Raw genomic sequence first — 15,782 nt, forward strand, 5'->3', positions numbered from 1 at the left:
AATATAATAGTATAAAAAAAAATCACACAACAATAACACTGTAACATAGACTAGGATACCAGAAAAAGTTTTGTTTCCATAAAAATCCACTCGCTGGACCTGACAGCAAGCTCCAAACATTTTAGGCCGTTAAATATAATGATGGTACCAACAATTAGATTTCTACACGGTTGCTTGAACACCTCTGTGGAAGAGCTGGACAAAGCAGAAGAAACAGATGTCAAACCAGCAGTTTTCAAGCAGACTGAATTAAGATCATGTAACAGTGATGTGTGACCTCTGCCCTGGGTCTCTTCGCTCAGTGTGGTGGTCAGATGTCCCTCAGAGAGTCCACACACACCCACTGCCTCTGACAGTACAGATCATCCTCCGCCACATTAGATGAGCCACACTAGGGAGAATTACATTACTGGACACCATCAGACTGATAATGCAAACATTCAGACACTTTAAGTAACTGTAAAACTCATTTCAGCGGTGAGCAGCTCTACAGAAGACAGTAGTGTCAGTTCAGCTCGAGTCAGTGTTGATTCAGTTAAGTGTCAATATTGCAAAATTCAGCTTGTGAGCGCTGTAAGAATACAGTTGTTTCATGGCCACTTGTAAGATAAAACTCAACACGGTATCAAATGGAAATATAAATTGTTATATTATTATTTTTTTTTTTTTTTGGAAATATTAGTTGCATACAAGTTGCATAGCCTACTAGTATCTACAAAAATAAGAGTTTAATAAAATAACCGAGATTACAAAACAAAAGCTGGTTGAATGGTTTTAGTTGGTCTTCCTCCATCCTGATTATAGCTGGTTTGCAGGCTGATTTTAGAAGGATTTTGACCACTTCTATAGCTGGTCAAGCTGGCAGACCAGCTCTCAAAGCAGCTAAACCAGGCTTTCTAGCTTTTCCATCTTAGCCAACTTCTCTCTTCGGGTTAAATGTGGTATTAGTGCATTCTAGCCAAATAAATTAATATGGGATTGCACTTAAACAGTGAAACATTTTTTTATATGTTTATTTTAAATGACAGCGAAGCTTATAACCACAAAGTTATAAGAAATTATTGATACTATGGTCAATTTCAGTGTTTTGAAATCCCACAGGGACTGCCGCATATGAACACCGTCAGGAGTCCCGTGAAGATATTTGTTATGGGCCATTACGGCATCTGACATTCTCTCAATTGTTTTTTATTTTTTCAGCTTTACCTGTATTCTTAAAAATGCACAGACACAAACTTGTGATGCAGCCCTTTACAAAGCCACGCCTGTGACATTCTTTATTTCAAAAGCAGAGAATAATAAAGCTGTCAGCATACATGACAAAAGGCATAAAGTACAAATGATCACATGTTCATTATTTACAGATGAACTGATTCTTTTAAAGTGCTTCACTGAAAGGAAAACGCCGCATCAATACAAATATCCGTCTACAAAATATCATACAGTTTTTTTAATTTATTTATATAAAACATTTTTCAAGAATATATGTAGCACTATTTCGTGCTACTACTTATTAAACATATAGGTTACATCCATTGAATGCTTTGAAAGATGATATTTAAATGATACTAATCAAAGAATATTAGCAATTCAAATGGAGGAAAAATACTTGGAGAAAATACTTAACATATGATTTATTTTAACATGTCCAAGAATAAACCAGTCACATGGTTAGGTGGATCTGAAGTAAGTCATATAACAAACATTCATTTTGTCACCATTCAGCCCAAGATGTCATGTCTACACCCTGATCTTCGGCTCACTGGTGTCTGCAGTTACTGCTTACTGGATATAGTGAAAATCTCTGTGACTTACCCACAACCGTGTACTGATATTCACCCCATATTTGTGAAAACAGTGCACATTAAATACAAAACTCTGCTACAAAAGTGCTCAAACGGACTTCTTCATCATGCTCAAGGACATTAAGATGTTGGGGTTCACCTCCATGACACGGACCAGAAGATTATCTATATACTGCTCCAGTTCCCCAATCTTAGCATCCTTCTGAGAAAGCTGCTGCTTCTGCTTTTCCAACAAGTTGATGATTTCCTCATGGGTTAGCTGGGAGAACAGTCCCATCCCCTTAGCCTCTGGGGCCTGAAAGATACAGTTGAACACAAATAGCATGATTACAAGTCAGCTGAGAACATCTTAGACAGTCATATTTCTATTCAATGCATGGTAAATGGCTACACAATAGTAGAAGAGAGAAAAGAAAATGCTACCTTTATCTTAACTTGCATGTCATCTGTAATTTTAGCAGATCTGGAAGCGTCTTGGGTCTCTCTGAGGTCTGGCTGCTTGTCCGTGGTGTTCAGGGGTTTCACTGCATGGGGCCTGAAAAGAAATAGAGAGCTGTAAGTCTTACAGGCAGATCTGAGTTTGCAGGGGTGGAATACAAAGCAGTCAATCGCAGAACTCCGCCAGAAGACATTAATGCATAATTTTGATATAATGCTTTGTAAAAAAAAAAAAAAAAAAAAAAAAAATGAGAAAGGATGACGAATACACATTGCCCTGAATTTTTGAACTTCAAAGAACATGGAGGAACTGTTAAATGTGAAAATATATGCCTTTATTTTCAGAGATTAAAGTGTTCTTATCTGTGGTTTTCAATTATCGGAAAACTGTAGAATTTAGAATTAATGGAAAAATTAAAAAGTTCACACTGTGTAATTAAGCATCCCAACCATATGATCTGAAACTCAGAAAAGACAAAGTTTAAACAATTGCAAACCATGTTCTTCAGAAAGGCCAGTTATTTGGAATGTCACATGAAAGTCCCAAAAATGAGTAATCTAGGGTCCAGAGTGTAATGTAAATATATATTCACACCTTGCAGTCAAGCAATAAGTTATATGAACTGGTGATCACAAGCTGTTGTGGCACAGAAACAATTGTAACTTATGCCTCCCTACCTTTTGGGAAATAATCATAACATATTAAGACTTTTATGTTCCTTACCTAAAGTGCAAAGAATACAATGCAGTTGGTCTAAACAAAAGACAAATTTAAGACCAAGCAAAAGGTTCTGTGGGTAATTATCTCATAAGCAGTAAGCAACAGTTCAGACAAGGCCAATCCTTTCTGCAGTTTACCTCCCAACCCGAATATAAAAAAAAAAAACATAATTAAGGTGTCAAATTTTGCTAGAAACTTGCATGCTCGTGTTTCCCAAAAGTAAATGTTTTTAGAAATTTACTTTGGACTATAATGCTTTTGAGAAATAGTGTGTTGGGTCAAGTTGAAGCCAAACTCTGCAGGACATTCTCACTGATCCTTCGCTGGCTGTGCTGATTTAAATCTAGTGGTTCTTTTGTGTTTGTGTCGCAAGTTAAGTGACGCAGCAAGTGACGATTCTCTCCAGCCAACCAGTGATTAGCAGAGTTTACATGCCACGATTTGGTAATGCTATGGTTTACTTGTAACCACAACTGAGGTGGTAATAAAAAAAGTTTCCACTCTACCCAGTGGAAAAAAAACAAAAGTGAACCATACCAAGCCAAACCATGCTGTACCATGCAGTGGAAGAGTGCTATACATGTACTCAACCACGGATGAACGAGTTTGAAATATTCGCAGTGCTATCTAATGGACTCAACATTACACCTTCCGTGTCTAAAGGAAACTTTGGGATTTAGCATACTACAGAAACACAACCTTGAATTTATTATTTAAGCTGTGAATACAGGTCATGGATTTGCCTTTTAGTAGAACTGGTAAACAGGGAGACATTTGGAGAATAGATACAGCAACAAAGATTATTTAAAACCTTTAAAATATTTCAAGAAATACCACAGGATGGCTAACGGGAAACTACCATAAACATCTGCTGCTACTTCTAAGGGTCTCTACAAGTTCTATGCATGGCCTCACCTGCAGGCTTTGAAGGCAGGATCACCTGTTCTCAAGCTGTCACTCACATTTTTCTGCCCAGCAATGGGCTGAACACCATTGGGTGACACTCTGGCTTGTGGGAGAGACCGGCGCTCTGACCCATGACCTGCTTCCAGTTTCAAACGAGCAATAGCTTGACTGTAGGTTGAAAAGGAATACACCAGGGATTGGGTAAAATATGAAGTTGACTTGCTACTATTAACAGTTAGTTAATGACTTGTATTGATTTTGTATGCTGGGTTGACTGGTTGAGTTCAGTGCAGCTTATGGTTGCTGGCTGGATGCTGATTTGGCAGGAGGTAATGGGGCCCGACTCTTCATTTCGGAAATGCCACTCTCAAACAAGACATTTTCAGCATTCTCGGGATCATTCACATTGTGGAAATACTTTCCAAGTACTGGATCAGACGTTCAAGGTATGTCTTCTCCAAAAGGTATGTCTTCTCCAAAAGACTGTGGGTTTTCTGGTAAATCCTTGAGTTTATTTTCTCTTTAGAAAAGGGCTTCAGAGTGCTCGGGTCGGTAAAAGGCTCTTCATCTGCAGGAAGATAATCAAGCTTGTCAGTCGACTCAACTATTTGTTCAATCAGGACCACTCCCATCAAGTACATTTATTACGTACATTTATTACGATTATAATTGCATACAGTTAGTTTTGGCGGTATGATTATGTTCTGGGCAACACTCCACAAGCTTGTCCATGCAGCCATGCTTGGACAGAACGGGGAGAGCAGCAAGACAAACCCCACTGGGGTACAGAACAGAACCATAAGCATATATATAATTACAATTCACAATTACGTGAGTTGTAAACAAAATTTGAGCGACTGCTTCCAATGAAGACACTGTAAAGAAAGAACAAAGTAAGATCGGATTACTGGATCAGTTGGTGGAGTTGGGGTTGGAGGAGGGAGTTAATTGCAAGCAGCAATGCGATGGAAGAGACGCTGGAGAATGGGAATTTAAATAGACCGCAGGTGATAGGTGTCAAGACTGGATTGGTACACGTCAGGAACAGCTGACTGTCAGCTGATGCAAGGGTGACTAATGTGACCTGACTGAACTAACGCGATGCTCAATATCAGTGCAAGAGTATGAGGCATCATTGGTTTCATGTTCAGCTTGGTTGCTTGTTTCAGTTTTAGATGAAGATGTCTTGCAAGATTCTGACTGTAATGAAGTCTTTGGAGCTGGATCCTTGTTGTGTTTAGTTGTTTTGACCTGGGTACATATAAAAGGGTTGGTTTCTTGTCTGTTACTGGGATGACCCTGGATAAGAAGCGATAAACTAGTGTTCCCAAAAATGGTTGCATCAGAGGTCCTTGACTCATCTTGTAAAACCGGGCACACTTTGTTAGTCTGGTCTATTTCCTGGAAGCTAGTAGTTCTCCATTCACCAGTATGAAAATGAGTTGTAGTTTAGGCTGCATGTGTCTTTTGAACTTCTTGCTTGTTCTTTGGTGGTAAAGGGGCATTTCTAAACAGCAGGAATCAGAGTCTCCATCATCTTCGGCTGTTCTAGATGGAAAAGCTTGTGTGGATTCAGGTATCGCTGGTGCTTTTGGAGGGACATCTGGTTTTCCCTTCTGCGTCTTTTTCTTGGGAGGCATTAGGGCACATCGTTTCTTCTCTGACCTTTCTTCAGTGTCTCCGAGACAAGAATGCGTTGCTGTTTGACACAGATGCTTTTGAAAAGAAGATTCCAGAAACAGAAGAACTGAGGATAATGAAGGATAATGAAAGGGAACATTAAACTTGGTCAAACACATCTGCTAAATATCGAAATGCATTGGCAAACAAGTTAAAGCAACTTAGCTCTGGTCAACAACCATGAAAACCACTTGAAAGGGCACTTTTAAGTCTTTAAATCTGAACCTATTTACTCTCATTTTATTGAACAAATGTTATCAATATACATAAACTTTTTTAATGGATAGTTAACATCAAAATTGCAATTATGACACCATTTACTCATCGTCATGTAATTCCAAACCTTTTTGGAATAAGTTTATGGACATTACATTTGACCAATAAAGATTTCTGAGAGAAATTTACACAAAACTTCCTTACTTTAACTGTAGACTTGAAGATGGCTGGTTTAGATTTAAAGAGCCACCCTCAAATCATGCTATTTGCTCTGCAGTCTCTTTACATTCCAGAACTGTTTCATGAAGCCCTCAAGTGCATGAGTAAGTGAAAAGGAACCGCTTGATCAGCTGTTTTCCAGAGAAACAGATTTCTCCAGCTTCCCCTTGGTTAGACCTCAATCAAGTACCACACGAGAGCTAACATAATGAGAGTTGGAGACCTTAAAAATAACTGTCAGCATTAATGCATCTCAGCAGAAATAAACAGATAAGATCATGGTAAGAAAGACTCTTTATTCAGGTTTGGGTATTTAATTTGGTTAAGGGTTACTCATTTTATTCGGCATGATAATCATCTTCAGAAAATATGAGAAAAACAAAATGTTAATGAGGATTTTCCTTCCTTTGAGTCCTTGAAATAGTTTCGAAAGAACTGTGTTGCATGCCAGATGTTTTTTTGGACTTGTACAGACACGCACTCATACCAACACACACACACACATACACACCTGCATATTTAGTAATAGTGCCATATGCTCTTACATGACTGTGTTAATCACGATAGTGTGGTGTTATGGGCCCTACCACACTGAAATCGAGTTACTCTAAGCATACTACAGAAACACTGAGAGACACTATCATGCCTTTAATATTCAAGCTGTGATGATGGGTTATGGATTTGCCTTCCAGCAGAATTAGGAAAATAGCAGACGATAGGAGAATGATTTGAAAAAGCTCTGTGAAATGATAAAAGTTATGAGTTCTGAAGAACGTTAAGAGTTCTTAGAGATACTGTCAAAACACAAACTTCATCTGAAAGGAGTGCTTCCTTTTGGTTCTGATTAGTAAGCAAAAGCTAATGGCACTTTTCCATTACCAGTGCCAGGTCAACTCAACTCGACTCGACTCGACTCGCTTTTCGCTCCATTTTCCATTGCAGATAGTACCTCCACAATAGTACCTGGTCATCATAGCGACGCCGCAGGTAACTGCAATGTAATAATCTTCTACATGAAACACAGGAAATGGAGAAAATAGAGTGTATTCTGTTTCTGATCCTAGGGATGTGGCTGTTTCTCACAGCAAGAAGACAAACGTTGTTTCAGGAGAGGCTGAGGGCAGCAAAACCATTTAAAAATGGCGGGGTTATTCAGGATACTCCGTCTGGCGCATGCAATGGTGACGCAGTGGATAGTGATGATTCTCTCTGACCAATCAGCAGTATGCCGTGTTTTCACGTCACATTTTAGTATCGCCTCAGCTCCCGCAGAACCTCGCCGAAGGTGATACGAAAAAAAGTACCTGGAAGCAGGTACAGGTACAACTTTTACACAGTGGAAAACCAAACGAAGACGAGTCGAGTCAAGCTGGTACTGTGTAGTGAAAAGTGCCATAAATGTATTCAACTGACTGGTCACGGTTGCTTGTTAAAATTATAAATGGAACTTTTCATGAAAATTGTCCCCGCCCACAGTGACATTCCCTTGGTCCAAAATGTGCCCCTCGTAGATGCATATTAAATATCAAAGATGTTCTGAGTGGCTGATTTCTAACAGCTCAGACAGTATTTAGCTTTCATTAAGAACAGATAATTAAGTTGTCTTGTTGTGTTTTTGGGCCTAATTCATCATGTAACACAAAGATATTTTTTATTCTTAGCCAACAGCTGGTTTCACTAACAATTTACATAAAAATGGTTTGTGTTTCATAATCCAAATGGATGTAATTTAAAAACAAACTTCTGTGTTTTCAGGTAAGACACTGACCTTGGCTTGACTGCAGAGACTTTGGTGGACTGACTTAGGACTTCAGGTTGAGAAACGGTGGGCTGTTCGAAGGGATTGGTGGAGCTCTCGTCGAATGAGAGGGGGTCTTCAAAGGGACTGGTGAACAGGATCTGGTCTGATGCTTTTTTACTCATATTCAGTCGAGCACTCCTGGGTTTGACCTTGGGCTGCTGTTCTTTCTCTTTCTTCTGTCTTTCCATTTCTTCTTTCTCCTGCCTGATTCTCTCCTGGTCTTCTTTGTCTTTCAGCTTCCTCTTCTCCTCCTCTTCCTCAGCCCTTCTTCTCACCTGCTCCTCTATTCTCTTGTTCGCAAGCTCCAACTTTTCTTTTTCCTGTCGCACCCTTTCTTGCTCTTTACTTTTCCTCTCCTCTGACAGTCTTCTCTCTTCTTCCTCTTTTCTTTTTTTGCTCTTCTCTGCTTCCATCTTTTCTTTTTCCTTCTGTTGTTTCTCCTCTTCTTCAGCATGTCTTCTGACCATCTCCAATTTTCTTGTCTCTTTTTCTTTCTGCAACTTCTCATTCTCAAGTCTCATTCTCTCCTCTTCCTCAATTCTCCTCCGTTTATCTTCTTTCTGTTTCTCTAGCTTCCTCTTCTCTTCCTCCCTTTCCATCAATTTCCTTTCCTTTTCTATCTCTATCCTCTTTCTTTCCTCCTCTCTCTCAATACTTTTCCTCTCCTCTTCCGGTTTCCTCTCTTCCTCTTTAGCCGGTCTTCTTTCCTCCACCTGTCTTCTGTGCATCTCTTCCACTGCATTCTCTTGAGGTTGGTCCGAGGAGTCCATTGAGGTGCTGGAGGTTTTCCTGTCATGACCTCTGCGCAGGTCCTCCATGGATCCGTGGCCTGAGCTGTTCAGGCTGAAGGTGGAACCAGCCCTGGATCCTCTGGTCTCTGGATTTTCTGTGTAGACGTGATTGCCATTGATGCACGTGTTGCTCTGTGCTATGCCCAGTCCAAGAGACCCAGTACCCTGGGAAACCTTGCTGTCAGAGCTTCCTGTTCGCTTGTGCTTCAGAAAGTTGAACTTCTTTTTGCCTTTGAAGATAAAAAAATAAAAATAAAAAAAAAAGAGAAAAACAATCACAATATTACTATGGGCTATTGAAAATTTGAACCAATTTATCAATTTTAGCAGACTCTACTGTTATCCGTATTTATTATACTGGAGATTAGAGTCATTTTTTGGTAATTTATCAGTCATTTATAATGCTCATTTTCCATATTTTCACATTTAGACTACCTTCGTCATCATCTAACACTAACTTAACATCCGTTTTTCATCAATATTTTTTTTTTCTAATTTGCCAATTTAATAATTTTTGTTTTGTTAAACAATTCCTTGTCATTTTTCTTATTTTTTTTAAGTATATACAGTTTTTTTTATATATATATATATATATATATATATATATATTTATTTCAGTCAAGTTAATAAAAAAATAAAATAACATTTATACACTTTTTTTTTTTTTACTTCAAATAAAAATGATTTTATCTGGTTTTACTTTACTGTAGTAACCCTACTTAAAACGAATCTTTAAAAACCATAAAACTAAAATAAATGATAATTGATTATAATTTATAATAATAATCAAATTAATAAGTTATCAATTTATAATCTTTAATGTCATCATGGGCAAAATTTTACTGTTTTAACTTTTCAATAAATAAATATTTAAATCTTAGCCAAATCAGACTAAACCAGTATAATTATATCGGAAGATATCAGTATTTACATGGCATTTGGCATGAACTAATATTTATTAGTGTATGATTTCCCTGAATATCAAACCTAGGACTTTGGTGTTGCTAGCACCTGCAGGAACAATGTGGTAGCGGACATCATCCATCCCTAATATTGAAAATATGACAACAAATAGTGTCACATGTACCTTCAGGAGACTCTATATTCAGGCCAGACGATCTGCTCAGACTGATGGCCGAGTCTTTTTCAGGCAGCGTGCCAAGTGTGGACATGGACTGGGAAAGGTTACGGTGCAAACCAGGCTTGGGTGCGAATAGGGACTTGAGTTTATTCTTCTTTTTGGCTCCGGATGTGGCACCAGGTTCTTCTTCTCCCTCACTGTCAGTCAGTACCCGGCCGACTGAAGGCACAATGGCTGAAGCAGAATCCGACATGCCATCTTTCTTTTTCCCTTTCAGCTTATCCTTGATCTTGCCAAGCCGTGAGCGTGACTTGTCCGGCCCAGAGAGGTCATACATGCTGGCCGTCATGTTGTTCTTCATGAACTGAATGTCTAGGAGCACCTCACCCCTCTCTTTATCAGCCTTCCCCGTCTTACCCATCAATTTGAACCATCTGTATGAACACAAATAGCACAGGATGTTTCGTTTCAAGCATTTTTCATTTCCCAAAGCACCTCCCTTATCAAAAAAAAAAAAAAAAAAAAAAAAAAGCTAGAAGCAAAACATGACATGGAATATACAGTATGAGATTATGTTTGTGCTACAAATTGGTCAGAACTGCAAAAAAAAACTGCAGTCAAAGCTATGGAATCACAAAGTCCGAGTTTATAGCTTCGCGTGATTGTTGACATTCCTCAAGATCTATAAACCAGAACAGCACATCAGGTTCACAGACTGAGACACTGTGTTGTCGTAACTCAAGGATACTAGTGGATAAAGACTTCAGGGTCTAAAATTAACATCTACTGTGTAGAAAGTCTCAAATTAAAATGGGTCTATCAATCTAAAAAGTCCAAAATACAACTTATAGCCTTGAGCAATCTGTTTCTTAGCTACAAAGAGAGATGCATCATGTTGTTTTGCAGGAAATGTCTAGGCTGGTGAGCTAACATGTCTATGTTAACAACCAACTTAGATCCATAAAAACAGAGGAATAACATGAGGACACAAGGGTGCGGTAACTGCACAAAGAACTCGTTTCATGGAAACTAGCGTATGGCTGCGAGAGTGGAGTGGGTGGCTTAGAAAAGCAATTTTGAGAAAGCCACAAAATGGACACGCATTGGCAGATTAGGGTCAGGAAAAAATTTACATTTACTAAAACCTTAAAAAAAAGTCAACAGGGAACTGGTGAAGCTTGACATCTCCAGAGTTCTGAATACAGTCAGTAACCATCTTGTTTCTCAAGCAGCCTCTTCAACAGCAGCTGCTACTTTAGTGTTTATGACGACAGTAAGAGCACTGGACACAGTGAGTAATGCAATTCTAATGCTACGGAGAAAATCACATGATGGGCATGTGTTGACATGACTTTGTGGCTATCTGCTAAATAATACTGCGATGAGTCTGAAGCTAAATATAGCAACACACTCTGGGATTATGCCTCAATAAGATTTTTTTCATATCTACGTCAGAGAATAACAAACTAGCTAGCTGGGATAAACAGTACAATTAAAAGCAACTCATTTCTGTCCGTAATATTTATTTTCTCTTAAGTGGCTTTAAAAGTTGTTGTTTTTCTCTCATAATCATAATATAGGCCGCTAATATTGCTAAGCAGAAGTGAAACAAGGATAAAAAAAAAACCTACTGTAGTACATCCATCAAGTCTTTACAAACTGATTTGCATTACATTAACAAAAAAAAAAAAAATAGTGGCTAATGGTTTTAATATGCCGCATGAGCACATTTCTGAATCACAGCATAATTTTTAACAATTACATACCAACGATCTACAGTTTGACATGGTAGAGTTTTCGGACTTTACTAACCATTAAACTACAAGTCTGAATAACTGCAATCAGGGTGTAAAACAGGAATTTCAGGGCGTAAAATAGAAGTGGTTAAAGGGCTGGTAACCAGAAAGTTGCTAAATCAAATCCTGGAAGGAGTGAACCATAAGCGATCACAATTATGGGCTTAAACAATAAAAGCTGTTTAACCACATTTCCTTAACGCCAATTACACAATGACAAGAGAAATGGCTTTGCACATATGGGAGGTGTTCATTTGACTCGACATGTTCGGAGCCTCAGAAATGCACTGATGCAAACACAAGCAGCTTCTGCCGTGATGTCACTGCACTGAAGTTACATTAGAGTTCTGGTCACAGGAGGGAAGTTGCAAAAGGGTGTTGTCTGCTTTGAGATGAGCTCAGACCTTTTAGACAAGCTTGAAAAGCTACTGTATATACAAAATATTAACCTCAAATAAAAATCATTTAATTTTTTTTTTTTTTTTTTTTTTTTTGGTTAAAAGTCTGCACCCCCCCCCCCCAAATGATTTTTGGTATGTAGTACAACTTCTTGATTAATTCAAATCATGCAATCATTAACAATCATTAAGTCTTAACATTTGATGTTACAGCATGATGAAATTCACTTAAAATTAAGATACACTGTGATATACCGGTTGATATGCTGCTATATAAAGTTTTTGTATATTAATGGCAACTTTTTTATATTTTCGGTTTTCCTTGAAATTTTAGTAAATGTTTGTTATTTTTTGTGTTTCTTTTTTTTCAAATATCTCTATATAGTTTATTTTTGTACATAAACTTAATAAACACATAAAATGCTGCCCTGGCAATTAGTTGAATTAAAATAAATTCAAGTTTTTATATGTTCATTTATTTCAATTAATGTTTATGAAAATTCTTTTTCTTTTTTTTTTTATGGTTTTAGTTTTAATTTTCCCTAATGATAATACGTACCTACCAGAAACTGAAAGAAGTGACACAGAATATAATTGATTGTTTATATGATCGACAGTCACAATATTGTGTTTAAATGCCTCTATTCATTGACCATTTGTTGAAGGAGGGAGAAATTACTTCTCTTGGAAATAGGGCCTATTTTTGAAAAGTGTTGGGTAAGATGATAAAAGACTTTAATAAACAAAGTTCTTGACAAACTCATCGGTCTCCCCCCGTTAAAATCCTCAATAACAGCTGTGCCCCCCGACAGGAAGTGAAGGCAGCATCAGACGAATCAGCACTGGAGGTTTCATTGTTCCAGTGTCTCTCAGCAGCTTGACTTCCTGCATGTGCCAGCGCACTGATAAGAGCGTTATGTGACACGACTGTTTTATCACATGCAGCAGCGCACAAACCTTCCCTAAGCTCAACTATATAGAGTTTCACTTTACTTGTTGTAAAATATTCAAATAACTTATGCATGAAGCTCAGATGATTGGACATGAGGGACATAACATGGGTTTTTCTTGATATTTCCAACTGGCAAAATATTTGTTTTTGATATTAAAATGATGGAATTATTTCTGCAGGTAAAATACATTGAATTTAACTTTTTCTCCTTGTAATATTACAAGTTTTGCATTAAGAAAACCGCCTGCAAACCACAAACTAAACTTTGTTGGGTGACAGTGGGAGCAGACAGGTGACGTGCTCCCATTCTGCCTCGAATCAGGAGAGTTACGGTGTATAAAGTGTCAGCGCACAAGGTCATGCAGAAAGAAACGGAGGATGCCGTCTGTATTAGCATGAGGCATTTAGCATATTTCAGAGAGAGAAAACCCAAGTGTTTTCTTGACTTTGAAGTCTGAAGCAGTTGACAAGCCTTGACTTTATGCCATACTAACAGAAAATGAGTTATCAGGCCGTGCGTGTGACGTATGTCAAAGCCTGAGAGAGAACTGTGGCACAAACAGAACAATCAGACGCCAGAAAAGGGATGTTAGATGTCTAACCTTCTCTAACATACTGTTCCATTTAAATGGCTGCACAATATAAAAGAGGAAATTTGAGTGGGCGAACAAATGTGGACAAAGGGTGTGAATTACATGACAAAATTTAACTTTCAGATTCTGGGGGTTGTTATAATACACAAGAAAAGATTGATTCAAGAGACTGAGATCTTTTTTATGTCTTATGTGCAACAAGACTGCATTTATTTGATTAAAAATACAGTAAAAACATCAATATTTTGAAATACTGTTTTCTATTTAAATATACTTTAAAATTAATTTATTCCTGTTATTGAAAAGCTGAATTGTCAGCATCATTACTCCAGTCTTCAGTGTCACGTGGTCCTTCAGAAATCATTCTAATATGATGATCTACTGCTCAATAAATAATTATTATTATCAATGTTGGATGAATAGTGAAATGTTTCATAATACTTTTCTGTCATTTTTGATTAATTTAATGATTAATTAATTTTAAAAAATCATACTGTGACCGTTAACTTTTGAACAGGAAACAGCAGTGTAACACTAAGGGTTATTAATTACAAATTTTAAAAAGTAATACTCTTTCTTTTTAAATAAATTATATTAAAAAAAAACTGGAATTAGTTCGGGGAACAGCAGACTGGAACATAAAAAAGTGGCATCAAAATAAATCGATATTTTCCAGCGATAACACCCTGCTGATGTCAACCACAATACTGTCAGTCGTACACACAACCCCTGAGAGATCAAACTTCAGAATCACCATCAGAACTGCAGATCGGTTAACAAGAAACGCAGAGGTCCAGTTTCATGAGAGTCGGCTTACTCAGAGAGACCTCAGTGAGTTTCCGGTTCCTCTGACCTGAAGCAACAGCAGTCAGTGTGAGTACACAAGAAGATATGACATAATAAGCTCTATCCTTTGACAACAGGAAATGTCTCAGGCCTGACCCTCTAGTGGCCTAGTTAATTAAAAAACAGCTTTCATTCTGACTCAAACATCAGCTGAAATTATAGAGCAAAATAACTATTCGGCAGAAGGCCAGACGAGCACTGGCTGCCTTTGTTCTTGAGATTGAGTTAGGCCTCTTAATGAAAATGACCAGGCAGGTTCTAATCAAAGGCTTTGAGACTTTACAAGAAAACAATGAAAGTCATTCAGAGAACAGGTACAGAAACATCAGCTCAGAACGCTGTGATAGATTTGTGTGCTGCTCCGTAAATGTCAGTCCGAACCTTTGCTTGCCGTGACTGATGTTACAATGATGTCTAGAGCTAAACTAATTTATTCATGAAGTCTGTCCATAATGTACGCCGAGTGGCCTTGTATTACAGAGAGATGGAATAACCACCTGATCCAGCCAAACAGATTTGCACTGACCTTTATCAAACATTCCAAATGAATGCTAATGGAATATCATTAAATTACGCTTCCATTTAGGAATCTCCTAAAGAAACCGTCTTCTGTCAACATAAAAAGACTGGATTCTCAGTCATTTGTGGAGGTCTGTGACGTCTCTGGTTGGGGTTACACCCCGTTTCTTTCTATCTACCGTGACCAGGTCCAAGAAGTCCAAGAACATTCAAAGCTCTGCTCATAAGTCAGCACAGAAGCATCCTTGTGGAAGTGTCCGAACACTAATAAGTAACGTTAGCCGAGAAAAGTCAGATGCACTTGAGAAAGGCCTTTATGTTTTGCCAAATATATTAAAATATAAGTAAAAATTAGTATAATATATAGTATATATACAGTTTATGAGGACCAGAAATCATTTTTGTAGATATAGATTTATTGTTTATATCAAATATTACGTTCACTCACTCAGTTTTATCACGGGATTTATTGTCTTGGAGTTCCAGGAGGTTGATGGTCGCCTGTCCGAGCATTTTATCGGGTCCCATCAGAGCCCGGTGCATCACACACACCTGTAGGGTGCAGCGCTCCGCGTTACTGGGGTGAAACAGCGGCAGGTCGAACGCGGCCTCCTCTTTCCACACCGGGGCGACGCTCTTCTCCTGCACCGAGGTGGAGAACTTATCCTTGGCCACCTGCATGATGGCGTAGGCGTCGTTGGTGCCATTCTTCCCTTTGCTCCGCAAACCCCTCGCCTGGAGCACCGTTACCTGGACGCTGGTGGGAAACCACTGCTGGCTTTGCACTGCTAGAGACATTTCTGTGACAACCCAACTCGTTTCAGTCGGGACTGAAAAGTCAGCAGGACGCGCGTGTTGCCTGTCCAGCGAAAACTTTCAAAGCGTCAAATGTTAGTTAATGTTTCTCTGGAAAAGTTCCACCTAACCCAGTGAAGCAACAAGTGAGAGCTTCACTCTAAAGCAACGCCCACAATCCATGAGCAACGGCGTGTGGGCGTGGCCTGGCGTGACGCAACATGT

The 15,782-nt window shown here is 38.5% G+C and overlaps 1 protein-coding gene across 1 annotated transcript; it reads right to left on the reverse strand.

Annotated features, from left to right (window-relative positions):
- Positions 1-1,236: 1,236 nt before the first annotated feature.
- LOC127966328 (rab11 family-interacting protein 1) lies at positions 1,237-15,747 on the reverse strand. The gene is made up of 5 exons (XM_052567233.1): positions 15,211-15,747; positions 9,665-10,092; positions 7,754-8,807; positions 2,229-2,340; positions 1,237-2,100 (listed from the first exon to the last, which is right to left on the reverse strand). The coding sequence occupies exons 1-5, from the start codon at positions 15,558-15,560 to the stop codon at positions 1,894-1,896; spliced, it is 2,151 nt and encodes a 716-aa protein (XP_052423193.1). The 5' UTR covers positions 15,561-15,747; the 3' UTR covers positions 1,237-1,893.
- Positions 15,748-15,782: the final 35 nt, after the last annotated feature.

The sequence above is a fragment of the Carassius gibelio genome, chromosome B10 (genome assembly GCF_023724105.1).
Source record: "Carassius gibelio isolate Cgi1373 ecotype wild population from Czech Republic chromosome B10, carGib1.2-hapl.c, whole genome shotgun sequence".
In the NCBI taxonomy this organism is placed as follows: Eukaryota; Metazoa; Chordata; class Actinopteri; order Cypriniformes; family Cyprinidae; genus Carassius; species Carassius gibelio.

Coding starts and splice junctions, on each gene's coding strand:
- LOC127966328 (XM_052567233.1), bottom strand. CDS start 15,560: ATGTCTCTAGCAGTGCAAAGCCAGCAGTGGTTTCCCACCAGCGTCCAG. Junction 10,093..15,210: donor AAATCCCGTGATAAAACTGA/GTGAGTGAACGT, acceptor GTGTTCATACAG/ATGGTTCAAATTGATGGGTA. Junction 2,341..7,753: donor GTCTCTGCAGTCAAGCCAAG/GTCAGTGTCTTA, acceptor ATTTCTTTTCAG/GCCCCATGCAGTGAAACCCC.